Raw genomic sequence first — 17072 nt, 5'->3', positions numbered from 1 at the left:
CCCTTCTCTAACTTCCTTATTCTCCCCCAACTCTGAAGGCAGATATACTGCCTTAAGCTATTTTTTGTGCCCTTTTTCTTCATTTCTTCTGTTTTCCGTTTCCCTCAGCCCGTCTTAGAAGAGCCTAGGAAATGAAATCAGGGTGGATAAAAACTGATTATTTAAAATAAATAAATAAATAAGTTTCTTCATTTAAATCAGATTTTCTTTCTTTAAATTAAATACATTTTTGTTCTTAAAAATAAACCTATTTGAAATTATGACAACCTATGTTAAAAATAATTTAAACTAAATTTACAAAATATAATCTTAATCAGTACATATTTGCTGCCAAAATTTTAAAGAATGTCACACTGCTGAACTGGTGGAAGACACTGGCTAAGCACCTGGAACCAGAGTTTGTTGAAGTGCTAGCTATTGATAGTCTTTTGCAGGCACAGCATGACTATTTTCTTCATTTCAGTTTATTCAACTAGTTCTGTTCAATGACTAGTTCCTTCAAAGTTAAAAAATGGACGGGGAGTTTAAAAAGCAGGAAAGCTTGTCTCCCTCTTCCAATCTATGAATAAAAACTAGGTGTGAAGATGAGGCCTACTAGTTCTAAAGCCTTGAAGGACATGTTGCCAGAAAAAATAGTACAGTTCACTCACTGCAGAGGATACTTACTTTGTTTAATAAATCAGTTGATTTTAAATGCAAACATGTTCTGATAAACTTACTTTTTTAATTTATTAAAGTAGTTTAAACTATATTCCAATTTCCATCCAAATACAGCTTGACACAAATCACACACAAAAAAATCTAATAAATGAAGAAATGTATAATTCACATCTTCTAACTTAATAAACAAATGTAAAAATTAAGAATTTAAATAAATGCATGTTAAGCAATATAATTGCTTAAATAAATGTGTATAGATATAGTGAATCCTCCTGGCTAGCAAAAAACAAGTATCAAATTTAGTGTAAAAATTATATTTGGTTGCAAATCAATATGCTTTAATGGTTATCAACCAGTGCAAATAAACCTTTCTTAGGAAAATAACTAAAAAGTATAAATGGAAAACAAGATTAAAATTGATTACGGTATTTAAATCAAGATTTTGTACTTGCTGATTTAAATCAATCTACTCTGAATCAAATGCAAAAATCTAAGTTCATGCAACATTAAGATTGGGTGGCTTTCACTGTACAAAGTCAGGTAATGTAACCACTAGAGTTCTAGTAGCAGCCACTTTGCACATATACCAGATATTCTATTCTTGTTTTGGAGTAGGGTTACCATATTTTGTGCCTCCAAAAGGAGGACACTCCACGGGGCCCTGGCCCCGCCCCCAACCCCGCCCCTCCCCCGCCCCCTCCCCAAAGTCTCCGCCCCCTCCCCTGCTTCCCGCGAACATTTAATTCGCGGGAAGCCTGGGCAGGTAAGGGGCGGTGTGGGGGGAGGAGGTGCAGCCCAGGCTGGCCCCCCGGCGGCTCCAGCCTGGGTCGGCTCGGGCCCTGGGGTGCCGGCCCCGGCCTCCGGCCGACCACCCCCGGCCCGCCCAGCACTGCCGGCTGGCCCCTGGCGGCCCAGCACACCCCCCGGCTCCCGGCCCCGGCGGCCCAGCGCACCCCCCGGCTCCCGACCCCGCTGCCCAGCGCACCCCCCCGGCGGCCCGGCTCCCAGCCCCGCGGCCCCGCGCACCCCTCCGGCGGCCCGGCTCCCGGCCCGACCCCCCGGCTCCCGGCCCCGCGGCCCAACGCACCCCCCCCCCCAGCGGCCCGGCTCCCAGCCCGACCCCCCCGCTCCCGGCCCCGCGGCCCAACGCACCCCCCCCCCCGGCGGCCCGGCTCCCGGCCCGACCCCCCGGCTCCCAGCCCCGCGGCCCAACGCACCCCCCCGGCGGCCCGACCCCGCTGCCCAGCGCACCCCCCCGGCGGCCCGGCTCCCGGCCCCGCGCACCCCCCCGGCGGCCCGGCTCCCGGCCCGACCCCCCGGCTCCCGGCCCCGCGCACCCCCTCGGCGGCCCGACCCCGCGGCCCCGGCCCGGCTCCCGGCCCGGCACCGCGCGCCCGGCCCCGCGACCCCGGCCCAGCCCTCCCTCCCGATTTTCCCGGACATGCCCGGCTTTTGGGGGATTTCCCCCCGGACGGGGATTTGAGCCCCCAAAAGCCGGACATGTCCGGGAAAATCCGGACGTATGGTAACCCTATTTTGGAGGGGTTACATGTGTACTTTAATATAGATATATATAATAAAACATACAAGAAACACCACAAGGCTGAGTTAACATTTAATTTACTTTATTTTATTTTTAAGGGACTTTAATTTCCTAAGAGTTTCTATATCTTTCATTAATTGTGCAGCCTTAACCTGGCACTAAAACAGTTTTTTGCATTTATTAAATATTAATGCGAACACTCACATACACAGACCCACCTCTAGTTTGGCAAACTTTTCAGCCTGGTAGCAGCTGTACTCAGCATTAATTAGCTTAGCCAAGAGGAATTCACGAAACTCTGGACCCTGTGGGAAAAAAAGGAAGTCTAGATTGGAAATGGTAACCTAGGAAAGGTTCTGGATATACATTTCCTTAACCCCCCAGGGTTATCCAGCCCCATCCTGAAGCCAGATTGGAAACAGCAACCTACAGGTGAAGGAGTGTGTAAATCACACAACTAATCCCTGCATCGCTTGCTTACAGGACTCATCAGAGACACAAACCTTTTTAAATATGGCTGGATTTGGGAGAGGGGGTCCAAAGAAGGGGACGTCATCTCGAGCTGTTACTGAAACCTGAAACAATACAGAAGAAACCACTTCTACATCATAACAAGAACCAGAATGTCACATCCTCTCACAGCGATGAGCTTGTACAGGAACTCCTCACTTAACATTGTAGTTATGTTCCTTAAAAATGCGACTTTAAGCGAAACGATGTTAAGCAAATCCAATTTCCCCATAAGAATTAATGTAAATGAGGGGGTTAGGTTCCAGGGAAATTTTTTTCACCAGACAAAAGACTATATTTTACACACACACACACACACACACACACACACACACACACACACACGCACAGAGTTTTAAACAAACAATTTAATACTGGTACACAGTGATGATGATTGTGAAGCTTGGTTGCGGTGGAGGAGTCAGAGGGAATGCCTTACTGCTAAATGAACTAGCAATTGACTGAGCCCTCAAGGGTTAACTCTCACAACACTCTACAAGGCAGCAGGAAAGGAGGGAGGGCAGACAGAGACACACACCCTGTGTGTGAGAGACAGAATACACATTTCCCCTTTAAGTAGCTGACCCAGGCTTAAGTACACTGCCTTGTTAATTAAATCAGCTTGCTGAGACCCGCAGCTACTGCCTAGAAGCTCCCTCCATCCGTCTGTCCCCCCCCTGCTCTATGGAAGATGGGGTAAGCGGGGTTCAGGAGCAGGGGGGAGGGGGAGACACCCTGACATTAGCCTCCCGAGCTAGCTGCAACGGGCTGCTCTTCCTGCAAGCAGTGGACAAAACAGGCGGCTGCCAAATGACTAGAAGGGAGCATTTCACAACTTTAAAGGAGCATATTCCCTAACTGATCAGCAACTTAACATTGAAAGGTTAACCAGGACGACTTTAAATGAGGAGTTCCTGTATAAGACCGGAAACAGAAGTCATGGACCCTGAAAACATCCGGTGATGTGAATCAGTCCCATAATACAAAACTAAGGGGCACCTGATTTAATTAAGGGTAAATACATTTCAAATAAATCAAAGGCAATACTTCTCCACAGCATGTAATCTGTAGTGTAGTCAGCAGACGGTTCTATGCCAGCTAAGTCCCAAGTGTATATCCAAATAATATATTATTATACCACAGAAGAACATCAATTTTATGAATCCAGTCTTCTGAACAACCATTTATCCAAATAATTTTCCCTGATAAGGGGAAAATAATATTATGTAACAAAAGTGATGTCGATGAAGAACAAGTCAACATCCCTTCACATCCTGATGCCTTCAATGCAATGGAAATCACTTTACTGTGGTTTGAAGGACAAAAAGAAAGTGATGCAGTGCACCAGACTGAAATTTATGCACTGTATCTGCTGCAGTATTGAGATATTCAATGTAATCAATTCCTCAATCCCCAATTAGTTTCTAACATAGTTCTACCGTAATATATACCCAGTTTATATAGCATTTTTCTTACACACACACACACACACACACACACACACACACACACACACACACACACACAGCCTGCATTACATTAGCTGAGTACCTTACAATCATTAAATTAATGTATTCTTGAAATATAGAGCAGCATTATTCTTATTCCCATTACAGATGGAGAACTGAAGGAGACACATTCAGCAGTGACTCACCCAAGATCACAAAGGAAATCTGTGGCAGAGCCAGGGATTACACACAGACATAGCAGGGTGTCTGTCTCCTTAAGGATTATAAGGACTAGTGGTCAATCAACACCTATTCTTTTTCATGTCCCTTAACTCCTGAGACTTTTTAGAGTAAATGAAGATCTAGAGAAGGCAAAGTTGGTGTTGGGAGAGAGGAGGATGGTCCCAGGAGAACAGTTAAGGCCTGGGGGGAAATCCAGGCTATTGTTTCTTTAAAAGCCTGGGACAGGTCTCTCCCAGCTAATCTGGACAAGCTCTGGGAAGAAGACTGTATATATTGTCTCTTCCCTCAGAACAAGGGAAAAACCAGCAGGGGAGGTCTGGTAAAATGACTAATTGGGAAAAAAGGTGAGCTGGAGGAGAAGCTTGCTAAGGCTCTATATTTGGTTTAATGCTGGGAGCTGGAGCGGATAAAATTTGGACTCTGGGGACTTTATTTTGACTGGAACAGTTTATGAGAATAAACCAGGGTATTACTGGAAAAGAAAAGCTTGTGTGGAGTTTTAAGGAGTCCAAGAGGGGAAATGGAGCCGGACCCCCTGAGCCATGCTTGGCCAGAAGGGGGCAACAGAGGATAGGCACACCCTTCAATGCCTGATCTCTCTTGTCCCAGGCTAGTTCCCTAAGCCATAAGACCATCTCCCACTGGAGACCTGGCTAGTTAAAATCTTGCATTACCTTGGGAGGAGGTTTGAGCATTGACCTGCTAAACCCAGGGTTGTGAGCTCAATCCCTGAGGGGGTCATTTAGGGATCTGGGGCAAAAATCTGTCTGGAGATTGGTCCTGCTCTGAGCAGGGGGTTGGACTAGATGACCTCCTGAGGTCCCTTCCAACACTGATATTCTATGATTTCTTGACTCTGAGGAAAGATTAAAATAACCAAGTACTATGGTCAAAATTTTCAAATATGATTGTCTAACATTAAGCACATAGTATCAGTGCCCAAATGTGGACCTAAGGTAGGGAAAGCATTGACAGAAAAACCTGCCCATAGTGAAATCTATTATGCTGCAGAATAATCTCCCAGGAGAAGTGGTGAAAGGTCCAATGGAAATGTACCGTAGCCTATAGGGAATGATTCTGCAGTGGCTCCTGGGCAATGGCCTGGAGTAAGAACAATCCCACCAGAGACTGTGCAAGGAGGGTTCAACAGCAGGGATGGACTAAGAGACACAGCAGATGCCACCCCTGCTTTCACTTTGATAAGGGCCCACAGTGAATTTCTGTGGCCCCTAAAATGAACTGGGGGAGCAAATGGGGAGTCTCACTCCACAGTGAGCAGCAGTGCTGTGAAGGCTGCCCTTCCCTCTGGCTGGTGGGAGATGAGCAAACAGGAGAAGTCAGCCTGTCCACCCACAGAGCCATGGTTGGCTAGATAGCCAAATCCTCTCCCTACTTCCTTCTGCCAACTCTCCTGGGATTCATAGAAGAGATTGCGATCTGTGATAATCTAGTCTGACCTACATAACACAGGCCACAGAGCTTCTCTGTAATAATTCCTGTTTGGACTAGTGCAGGGTTCTCAAACATGCGGCATGTTATTTCCTGCGGCCCGCCATAGGTGCTGAGGCTGGAGCACCCATGGGGAAAAATTAGTGGGTGCTCTGCACCCACCGGCAGCCAAGCTCACCTCCCCCCCACCCCCTCCTCCTCCCACAGCGTACCACTGACAGCTCCTCCGCTTACCTCCCAGCGCACTGCTGACAGCTCCTCCGCTTACCTCCCAGTGCTTCCCGCTGACAGCTGTTTGGTAGCGCGTAGAACTTTCCAGGAGGGAGGGGGGAGGAGCAGGGACGCGGCGCACTCAGGAGAGGAGGCTGGCGCGGGGATTTGGGGAAGGGGTTGGAATAGGGGCAGGGAGGGGGAGGAGCTGGGACAGGGACGTTGGGGAAGGGGTTGGAATGGGGGTGGGGAAGGGATGGGAAGAGGCGGGGTGGGGGGGGCCTCATGGAAGGGGTGTAGTGGGGGTTTTGCAGTCTGTTACCAACCAATTTTGAAGTTCTCAGCTATTTTACTTGACAATTGGAGTACTAGACCATTGTGATATCCGTGATAACTCAACCAATCACCACCCATACTCAATAGCTAATTTGCATGCTACAGTTTCATTGGTTGTATGAGGGAAACTTCACAGATGGTGGATTACTTGGCCCGACTGCCACCCCCTTGTGCCTAGCTGTCACCTCACATATCAAGACAACCACCTACACAACAACACAACCAACATACAGATAGCCCTTCACCCCAGTACACATCCCTTATTTGCCACCAACACAAATGAACCAAAATCTCCCAGCACAACACAACCCAGGCACAAATCAACACAGCTTTCCATCACAACACACATTTGCCCACCCTCACTCATACTTACCTTAAACTTGAGTGGCTAAGTGGCAAGTCCTTTGCTAGTAAGCATATATTGGGCTACTGTGACAACGCAATAAAAGTCAGCAGAAAAATCACTGTAAGATGCTATACAATTTAAGGGTGTTGAAAAAAGATATATATTATATGAGAAACAGTACGTGACCCTGTAATTAAAAGATTACATGATAACACAGTCTCAAAGGTGCAGAGAAAAAGTTGTGTGTGCAACTCTAATTTTGGCACGTGTGCTTAACTGTGCAGTCTTTACAGTCTCTTAGTGTATTTTTTTGTATGGAATGTGGTACAATTTGCAAACAACACTGAGACTGGTTTTGTCTCAGGATATCAAACCTAATATTGATGCTTTTGTTGATGCAAAACGCTGCTAGCTAAGTGGCCAAAAATGAAATGACTGTCTAAATTAGCACTGACTTTTCGCATTACAGTTTTTAAAAAGTTAATACATTGACTTTTAATAGCATACTATATTACTCTTCATTTTTACTATACTTTTGTATCGTTGTATGAAAAGGTTTCAGTGATGCGGCCCTCGGTCCAATGTACTAGTCCTCATATGGCCCTCGTGGTAATTTGAGTTTGAGATCCCCGGACTAGTGCATATCTTGTTAAATCAATATTGGATGTTTTTTCAAAAATTGTCAGTGATGGAGAATCCACAACAATTCTGGTAAGTTCTTCCAATGGTTAATTACCATAATTTTTCAACATTTGCATCTTATTTCCAATATGAATTTGTCTGGCTTTATCTTCTAGGCATTGGATCTCGTTAGACCTTTCTCTGCTAGACTGAAGAACTCTCTAACTGAATTGCCATTCCTCATGTAGGTACCTATAGAATGTGATCAAATCACCCCTTAACCTTCTCTCTGTTATACTAAATAGAATTGAGGAGCTCAGTCCATCACTATAAAGCAGGTTTTCCAATCCTTTGACTATTCTCATGGCTCTTCTCTGAGCCCTCTCCAGTTTATCAACAGCCTTTGTGAACTGTAGGCACTAGCACTAGACACAGTATTCCAGCAGCAGTTGCACCGGTACCAAATATAAAAGATTGGAGAAGGAACTGTATGGGCTGTACATGCAATGGCTGTGCAGGCCAAGAGCATGAGCTTGACTGCGGGGCAGGAAGCAGCCTGAGAACGTGGCCACTGTGAGCCTGCCTTGTGCAAATCTGACGGTCAGCCAGAGCCCAGAGTGGTGGCCCTGGATCCAGGGCTGGATTTACACCTTACACACCCCTAGGCACAGCATCTTCAGTGCCCCCCCTGTCTCCTTATGTGGCCCTGCCTGGAGCCTCCCTCCCACATCCCCATGTGGCCCCGTGAGCCCCCAGCAGCCCTGTGTGGCCTGCTCTGCCTCCTAACCTGGCTCCAAGAAGGCTGCTGTGCCTGTCACTTTTCACTTGAGGAAAAAATGACACCCGCCTGCTAGGTGTTTGCTGCTGCCCACCTGACCAGTCAGCCTCAGCCAGCTCAGGCTGTTCTGGTGCCACAGCGGCCTCTGGTGGAAGAAAGGCAGAACTGCAGCACATTTTCTGCAGAAAACAAATTCTGCCTCCCTTGGAAAAGAATACTGCACATGCTGCAAACGTCACCTAAGGAGATGGGGCACGATGTGAGACAAGCGGCTTGTGGGGTGTCTCATCACGGGACGGGGCAGATCTGGAGGCTCCCAAGAACTCCGGAGCAATTCGGCCAGCAGCAGTAGGGCAGTAAAATAGGCCAAAATACCACAACTCGCAACTGCTAAAAATCCCTGGCAACAGACAACTAAAAATAGCCCAATTGGGCTAGAAGATCACATACTTGGCAACCCTCCCTGTACACCCCTAGAATGCCTACTGTGCCTAATTGGAAATCCGTCCCTGCCCGGATCGCTGATGTGGGGCCCTGGGACTGTGTGCATGGTGACTGTTATTGATAAAGCAGTTGGAATGATGTTTAGGTGAATTCCTGCCTCCCCAAAAGCTGGAGGAAGGGTCTTGCACTCCAGGCAAGGGGCAGAAGTTTGAACGAACTACCAGCAAGGGGATCCCTGACCAAACAGGGGGCCCATTGGCTGTGTTTACCTTGTAGAGGGTCTCCCCAATGGCACCATGAGCGAGCTGTACCACCACATAGGCATGCAGGAAATTAGATGCTATCATGTCAGGGACAAAGGGAGTGTTTTCATCCTGGAAGACAATGGCCACAATGTCGTTCCCAATGTGACGCTTCCGCTGCAGCTGGAGGGAGCAAATGAAATGAGAGAAACCAGTAAGAGGGGAGATTCCTTCCCCAGCCACCAACCCATCCGGCACTCCCAACCCACACCCCCAGCTGGAAACCCAACCCCAGCCACTAATCTACACCCATCCCTAGCCACTGCCTACTCCAACACACACCCAGTCCCTTGCCCCATCCACCAGTTCACTCTCCCATCCTCCTGAATCACTTGGTGCCTCCCCTTATGGTACCTGCTGGGCATCTCCCTCTGTGAATGGCAGCTTCGTAGATACATGGAACATGATCTCCTTGCCCCGGAAATTGGTATAGACTGATTCGGTGCCAGTTTGACCCCTCATGACATCCAAGCCTCCTCGGAACCTGAATGCATTGGTACCATGTGGTGCGGGGAAGGAAGTAGACACCAGTAATGCTATTCAAGGTTGTCATCAGAGACAGGTTTAAGAGCTCAGTGGTTGAACGGCACCATGCACTCCAAAAATCAATGCAGTAGCTAGACTACAGCTGTACGAAATTCCTATTGGCATCATCCTCTCTCCACTGAGAACTAGAGAGGCATCTATTCTTGCCAAACCAGGCGGCTTTGGAGGAGCAATCATCTCTGCCACTCTCAGGGGAAACATCTCCAGTTGAGAAATGTGGAGAGCACAGGGTACCACACAGAAGCAGATGGTAAGGACCAAGGCTTATCAATGCCCATTAGCACCTCAAAGCAGCACAGGATAGTGTGGATATGGTCAATGTTCTGTCATTCTCTGTTGATCCTTGTGGGCCAGTCCCAGTTGCTGTCAGTCACACAGCTTAACATTTGGGAGAAAAGCATCCCAGGAAAGAGTCCTGAGAATCTCCCATGAGATATCCACAACCATTCAGCCCAGCTCCCAGTCATGAGACACAACCCCAAACACTGCCTATTGGAGAGAGCCAGAGCTGGCAAACCAGACTGGATACTGAGATATGTAAATGCACAGCACCAGCAGGGAATGGAACTCCAATACGATCCCAGGGGAAACGATAGGCCAAGCCTTTCTGGGAATTCCCCACAGGATGCACAGCTGGAGCTCTGTTTAGCCTAAATGGGGGCTGAGTTCTTTTGAAAATCCAACCCATAATGTAGTGTCAGGGATGTGGCCCTCTAACAGATGGACCCACAAAGAGGATATGGGCCTGCCAGCAGAAGGAGACCTGCTTTGTGATTTTTTGGAGCTGAAGACACATGGGTCTACTTTAGGCTCCCCAAGACTGTGCTTCGTACCTTAATTGTGTCTGACTGCAGCCCCCATGCTGTGCTGACTGGTCACTCCCATGTTGTCCCCTGCTTACCCACGGAAATCCTGCAGCTGGATCCTGTCTCCAAGGAACTCCAGGAACTCCAAGAAGGCCAGACTCTCTTCAGTGTTACTGAAGACTTCTTCCTCTGTGGTCTAAAAGGGGAGAGGAGAGATGATAAGCAGAGATTATTCCCCATACACACTCTCACCTCTCCTGGGATCTGGAGAGAAGGAAAAGAGAAAAAATGATATGGGGAAGACTCACTTCCCTTCTCACACACACAGTCTACATCCTCTCACCTCAGTGGGGTCCAGAGCCCTATCCCCCTATATATAATGGAAAATGGTCTCCTTTTCCTTGAAATAAAACAAGGTCTGTCCTCCAGCACTGAGAACTTGGAGAATGCGAATCTCACTCTGGTGCCAACAGGGGGTTCTCTCCCTGTGGACAATACAGAGGGGAGAGAAATCTCTAGGACTCAGAGGGCTTCCTTGGGTCCACAAGGAAGAAGATCTCAAGACAGCACCGAGGGGTCCCCAGAACCAATATGACAGAGAAGGCCAATGCCTGCAGGGGGCACAGTCTCCCAGTTGAGGTGCACTAATGTTGCAGCAAGGAGAGGAGACATTAGGACAGAAAATGATACATAGTACCAGTACTTGGTACCACTAGGAGCTGTTCTCACTAGAGTGGGACTGGGGCTCATAAACAGCAAAGAGAAACTAGAATTATCTAGGGCTAAAATTGCAGGGCATGAACCCTTGGATCCAGAGGAAGGCACTAGGTTTGGCCTCATTGACAGGGTGATGTGAGGAGAGAAGACCCCAAGACTCAAGAGTGACAGGGAATGAAAAAAAATCCTTGACCCCAGGTTGGCTTAAATTGCCTTCTATAGGGTTGGGGTTGAGAAATGTGACCTGGTGTGTTTGGGCCTGAGGGTGCTTGGTTGTGGAGTGCAGAGAGCTCACCTGCCCAGCTTTCTGGTAGATGACCCCAAATTTGAAGTTATTGCTTATGACGTGTTCATCAAAGGCAACAATGAGCTGGGAAGCCTGGGAGGGCGGAAAGCATAAAGTCTCGGTCACATCCCACCAGCAGCCCCTGTCATCAGAGGGACAGGCAGGTGGGAAGCTACTGTAAACATACCTTGGGGTAGAGGACAGGGAAGAATCGGTCAACATTCACGTCCTCACACAGCAGCTGCCGAGAGAGAGAAAGAAGGAAAAGTGGTGATTGATTGCCACTGTTGTGAGCTGTGACTCCCCTTCCTACCCTGACTCGCTACAGGCAGGAGGGTGAGGTGGGCTTTATAATCATCTGGCAGGAGTCTCTTGGTAAGAAAATCTAAAGCAAAGTGAGGAGAAAAGATACATGAGAAAGGGCCAAAAGACTGGAGAAGAAGAAGGGAAAAGAATGGTGAGAGAGAAGTAAGAAAGGAAACTGAAGAGTGAGAGTTAAGCAGAGCTAGACAAAGGGTATGTCTACACTGCAATCAGAAGTGTGATGGCAGCTTCTCTAGACATACCCGAGCTAGCTGTGATCTGTCTAGATCATATAACAGCAATGAAGTTGTGGCAGCACAGGCTAGCCACTCAAATATGTAGGTTCCAGGTGGGCTTGGATAGCCTGTGGCTTCACTGCTATTGTTATTCAATCTAGTTAGATCAAAGCCTGTTCGGATATGTCTACAGATGCTGCATTCTGATTGCAGTGTAGACATACAGGAACTCCTCACTTAACGTTGTAGTTATGTTCCTGAAAAATGCGACTTTAAGCAAAACGATGTTTCATAGATTCATAGATTCTAAGACTGGAAGGGACCTCGAGGTCATCGAGTCCAGTCCCCTGCCCTCATGGCAGGACCAAATACTGTCTAGACCATCCCTGATAGACATTTATCTAACCTACTCTTAAATATCTCCAGAGATGGAGATTCCACAACCTCCTTAGGCAATTTATTCCAGTGTTTAACCACCCTGACAGGAAGTTTTTCCTAATGTCCAACCTAAACCTCCCTTGCTGCAGTTTAAGCTCGTTGCTTCTTGTTCTATCCTTAGAGACTAAGGTGAACAAGTTTTCTCCCTCCTCCTTATGACACCCTTTTAGATACCTGAAAACTGCTATCATGTCCCCTATCAGTCTTCTCTTTTCCAAAATAAACAAACCCAATTCTTTCAGCCTTTCTTCATAGGTCATGTTCTCAAGACCTTTAATCATTCTTGTTGCTCTTCTCTGGACCCTCTCCAATTTCTCCACATCTTTCTTGAAATGTGGTGTCCAGAACTGGACACAATACTCCTGTTGAGGCCTAACCAGCGCAGAGTAGAGCGGAAGAATGACTTCTCGTGTCTTGCTCACAACACACCTGTTAATACATCCCAGAATCACGTTTGCTTTTTTTGCAACAGCATCACACTGTTGACTCATATTTAGCTTGTGGTCCACTATAACCCCTAGATCCCTTTCTGCCGTACTCCTTCCTAGACAGTCTCTTCCCATTCTGTATGTGTGAAACTGATTTTTCCTTCCTAAGTGGAGCACGTTGCATTGGTCTTTGTTAAACTTCATTTTGTTTAACTCAGACCATTTCTCCAATTTGTCCAGATCATTTTGAATTATGACCCTGTCCTCCAAAGCAGTTGCAATCCCTCCCAGTTTGGTATCATCCGCAAACTTAATAAGCGTACTTTCTATGCCAATATCTAAGTCGTTAATGAAGATATTGAACAGAGCCAGTCCCAAAACAGACCCCTGCGGAACCCACTTGTTATGCCTTTCCAGCAGGATTGGGAACCATTAATAACAACTCTCTGAGTACGGTTATCCAGCCAGTTATGCACCCACCTTATAGTAGCCCCATCTAAGTTGTATTTGCCTAGTTTATCGATAAGAATATCATGTGAGACGGTATCAAATGCCTTACTAAAGTCTAGGTATACCACATCCACAGCTTCTCCCTTATCCACAAGACTCGTTATCCTATCAAAGAAAGCTATCAGATTGGTTTGACACGATTTGTTCTTTACAAATCCATGCTGGCTATTCCCTATCACCTTACCACCTTCCAAGTGTTTGCAGATGATTTCCTTAATTACTTGCTCCATTATCTTCCCTAGCACAGAAGTTATACTAACTGGTCTGTAGTTTCCTGGGTTGTTTTTATTTCCCTTTTTATAGATGGGCACTACATTTGCCCTTTTCCAGTCTTCTGGAATCTCTCCCGTCTCCCATGATTTTCCAACGATAATAGCTAGAGGCTCCGATACCTCCTCTATTAACTCCTTGAGTATTCCAGGATGCATTTCATCAGGCCCTGGTGACTTGCAGGCATCTAATTTTTCTAAGTGATTTTTAACTTCTTTTTTTTTTTTATTTTATCTGCTAAACCTACCCCCTTCCCATTAGCATTCACTATGTTAGGCATTCCTTCAGACTTCTCGATGAAGACCGAAACAAAGAAGTCATTAAGCATCTCTGCCATTTCCAAGTTTCCTGTTACTGTTTCTCCCTCTTCACTGAGCAGTGGGCCTACCCTATCTTTGGTATTCCTCTTGCTTCTAGTGTATTGATAAAAAGTCTTCTTGTTTCCCTTTATTCCTGCAGCTAGTTTGAGCTCATTTTGTGCCTTTGCCTTTCTAATCTTGCCCCTGCATTCCTGTGTTGTTTGCCTACCACTGGTCTACAATTTTTGAGAAGTCGTCTGCTTCAGAGATAAAATGTGCTATTTATTATGTATTTTGATGTGCTGAATTCAAATATGACAATTAAAACAACTGATTGGCTACTGTTTCTAAGATATTTAAGTTTTTACATTTTATGTCTATGTATATTGTGTAGATAGTAGAGTTTTAATCATAAATTGTAAACCTAGGTCTTTTCATGTGTTTCTGGTTGCTTTACATGATAATATTTCACCTGTCCTGTTTATGTAACACTTTAAAAATCAGCAAAAGGGTTATATAAATCAAATTTATTATGAAACAAAAGGCAAAAAACTATTATGTACATAGTTTAGTCCTATTCAGTATCTACTCGGCGCTTCTTGGCTTGTCTCTTGTATTCATTAAATGGAGCATCTCTTGTCACTGTCCAGCAATAGTCTGCAAGCATTGATGGGCTCCATTTGCCCTGATAGCGTTTCTCCATTGTTGCAATGTCCTGGTGAAATCGCTTGCTGTGCTCGTCGCTCACTGCTCCGCAGTTCGGTGGAAAAAAAATCTAGATGAGAGTGCAAAAAATGTATCTTTAGTGACATGTTGCAACCAAGGCTTTTGTATGCCTTGAGGAGGTTTTCCACCAACAACTTGTAGTTGTCTGCTTTGTTGTTTCAGAGAAAATGTATTGCCACTAACTGGAAGGCTTTCCATGCCGTCTTTTCCTTGCCATGCAGTGCATGGTCAAATACATCATCTCGAAGAAGTTCACGAATCTGAGGACCAACAAAGACACCTTCCTTTATCTTAGCTTCACTTAACCTTGGAAATTTTCCACAGAGGTACTTGAAAGCTGCTTGTGTTTTGTCAATAGCTTTGACAAAGTTCTTCATCAGACCCAGCTTGATGTGTAAGCGTGGTAACAAAATCTTTCTTGATTCAACAAGTGGTGGATGCTGAACACTTTTCCTCCCAGGCTCCAATGACTGTCGGAGTGGCCAATCTTTCTTGATGTAGTGGGAATCTCTTGCATGACTATCCCATTTGCAGAGAAAAAGACGGTTACTCACCGTTGTAACTGTTGTTCTTCGAGATGTGTTGCTCATATCCATTCCATTAGGTGTGTGCGCGCTGCGTGCACGATCGTCGGAAGATTTTCTACCCTAGCAACACCGGCGGGTCGGCTGTGGAGCCCCCTAGAGTGGCGCCTTCATGGCGCTGAATATATACCCCAGCCGACCCGGCGCCCCCTCAGTTCCTTCTTGCCGGCTACTCCGACAGTGGGGACGGGGGGCGGGTTTGGAATGGATATGAGCAACACATCTCGAAGAACAACAGTTACAACGGTGAGTAACCGTCTTTTCTTCTTCGAGTGCTTGCTCATATCCATTCCATTAGGTGACTCCCAAGCCCAACTTAGGTGGTGGGGTCGGAGTGAGACATTGCTGTGTGCAAAACCGCTGATCCGAAAGCAGCATCGTCTCTGGACTGCTGCACTAGTGCATAGTGAGCTGCAAATGTGTGGACTGATGACCAAACCGCCGCTCTACAAATGTCCTGGATCGGAACATGTGCCAGGAAAGCAGTCGAGGAAGCTTGGGCCCTCGTGGAGTGAGCGGTGAGGTGCGGTGCTGAGACACCTGCCAGGTCATAGCAAGTCCGGATGCAAGACGTAATCCAGGAGGATAGGCGTTGTGAGGAGACCGGTGAGCCTTTCATTCGGTCGGCCACTGCAACGAAGAGTTGCGTCGTCTTTCTAAAGTGCTTTGTGCGGTCAATATAGAAGGCCAGGGCCCTACGTACGTCCAGGGAATGCAAACGTTGATCCTGGCGAGTGGCATGTGGTTTAGGATGAAAGACCGGGAGAAATATATCCTGGTTGATATGAAAAGGAGAAACCACCTTAGGGAGAAAGGCAGGATGTGGACGAAGCTGCACTTTATCCTTGTGAAAAACTGTGTAAGGGGGCTCAGATGTAAGCGCCCTGAGTTCAGAAACACGCCTTGCTGAGGTGATGGCTACGAGGAAGGCTGTCTTCCAGGATAGGTACAGAAGTGAACAGGTGGCCAGTGGCTCGAATGGAGGACCTGTGAGCTTGGAGAGAACCAGGTTGAGGTCCCACGTCGGGACGGGCTGACGTTGTTGTGGGTACATCCGGTCTAAGCCCTTGAGGAATCTAACGACCATCGGGTTAGAGAATACCGAGGACGCGAGTTCCCCTGGGTGAAAGGCCGATATAGCGGCCAGGTGAACTCTAATTGAAGATATCGCCAACCCCTGCTGTTTTAGGGAGAGGAGATATTCCAAAATGAGGGGAATGGGTGCCTGCAACGGGGACTTGGCTCGTTGTTCGCACCAACAGGAGAACCGCTTCCACTTGGCCAGGTACGTGGTGCGTGTTGAGGGCTTCCTACTGCTCAGCAGAATCTGTTGGACAGAGAGCGAGCATTGCTGCTCTGCCTGGGTGAACCATGGAGCAGCCACGCCGTGAGGTGGAGTGATTGCAGGTCGGGGTGACGCAACCGGCCGTGGTCCTGAGAGATGAGATCCGGACATAACGGAAGCGGGATCGGAGTCTGAACCGAGAGTTCCAACAGTGTGGTGTACCAATGTTGTCTCGGCCACGCTGGAGCGATCAGAATTACCTGTGCCTGGTCTCTGCGCAATTTGAGCAGTACCTTGTGGACCAGAGGAAACGGAGGGAAGGCATAAAACAGGTGGTCTTTCCAGGGAAGGAGAAACGCATCCGAGAGGGAGCCCGGAGCTCGACCTTGTAGGGAGCAGAACACGTGGCACTTCCTGTTGTCTCGGGATGCAAACAGGTCTATCTGGGGAAACCCCCACCTCCGGAAGATGGAATGTATGATGTCCGGACGGATAGACCACTCGTGTGTCTGGAAGGACCTGCTGAGTCGGTCCGCTAGAGTGTTCTGGACTCCAGGGAGGAACGATGCCGTGAGATGGATTGAGTGGGCGATGCAGAAGTCCCACAGGCGAATGGCCTCTTGGCATAGAACTGACGAACGTGCTCCTCCTTGCTTGTTGATGTAAAACATGGCCGTGGTGTTGTCGATGAGAACTAACACACAACGGCCACGTAGTTGATTGAGAAATGCCTGGCACGCCAGGCGCA

The 17072-nt window shown here is 47.3% G+C and overlaps 1 protein-coding gene across 4 annotated transcripts in view; it reads right to left on the bottom strand.

Annotated features, from left to right (window-relative positions):
- Positions 1-17072, bottom strand: part of LOC128843988 (rap1 GTPase-activating protein 1-like) — a 72784-nt gene that overhangs the window by 32921 nt on the left and 22791 nt on the right. For 3 of the 4 annotated variants that reach the window (XM_054041207.1, XM_054041196.1, XM_054041225.1), the window contains exons 8-14: positions 11433-11486; positions 11255-11338; positions 10338-10438; positions 9245-9374; positions 8858-9013; positions 2707-2778; positions 2422-2508 (exon numbers count right to left, since the gene is read on the bottom strand). In XM_054041207.1, the coding sequence (XP_053897182.1) occupies positions 2422-2508; positions 2707-2778; positions 8858-9013; positions 9245-9374; positions 10338-10438; positions 11255-11338; positions 11433-11486 (684 nt within the window). The remainder of the gene's footprint in view (positions 1-2421; positions 2509-2706; positions 2779-8857; positions 9014-9244; positions 9375-10337; positions 10439-11254; positions 11339-11432; positions 11487-17072) is intronic. The other variant, XM_054041215.1, reaches the window with a different exon arrangement.

The sequence above is a fragment of the Malaclemys terrapin genome, chromosome 1 (genome assembly GCF_027887155.1).
Source record: "Malaclemys terrapin pileata isolate rMalTer1 chromosome 1, rMalTer1.hap1, whole genome shotgun sequence".
In the NCBI taxonomy this organism is placed as follows: Eukaryota; Metazoa; Chordata; order Testudines; family Emydidae; genus Malaclemys; species Malaclemys terrapin.
The sequence above is the reverse complement of the archived record's forward strand: the minus strand, read 5'-3'. Positions and strand labels throughout refer to the sequence as shown.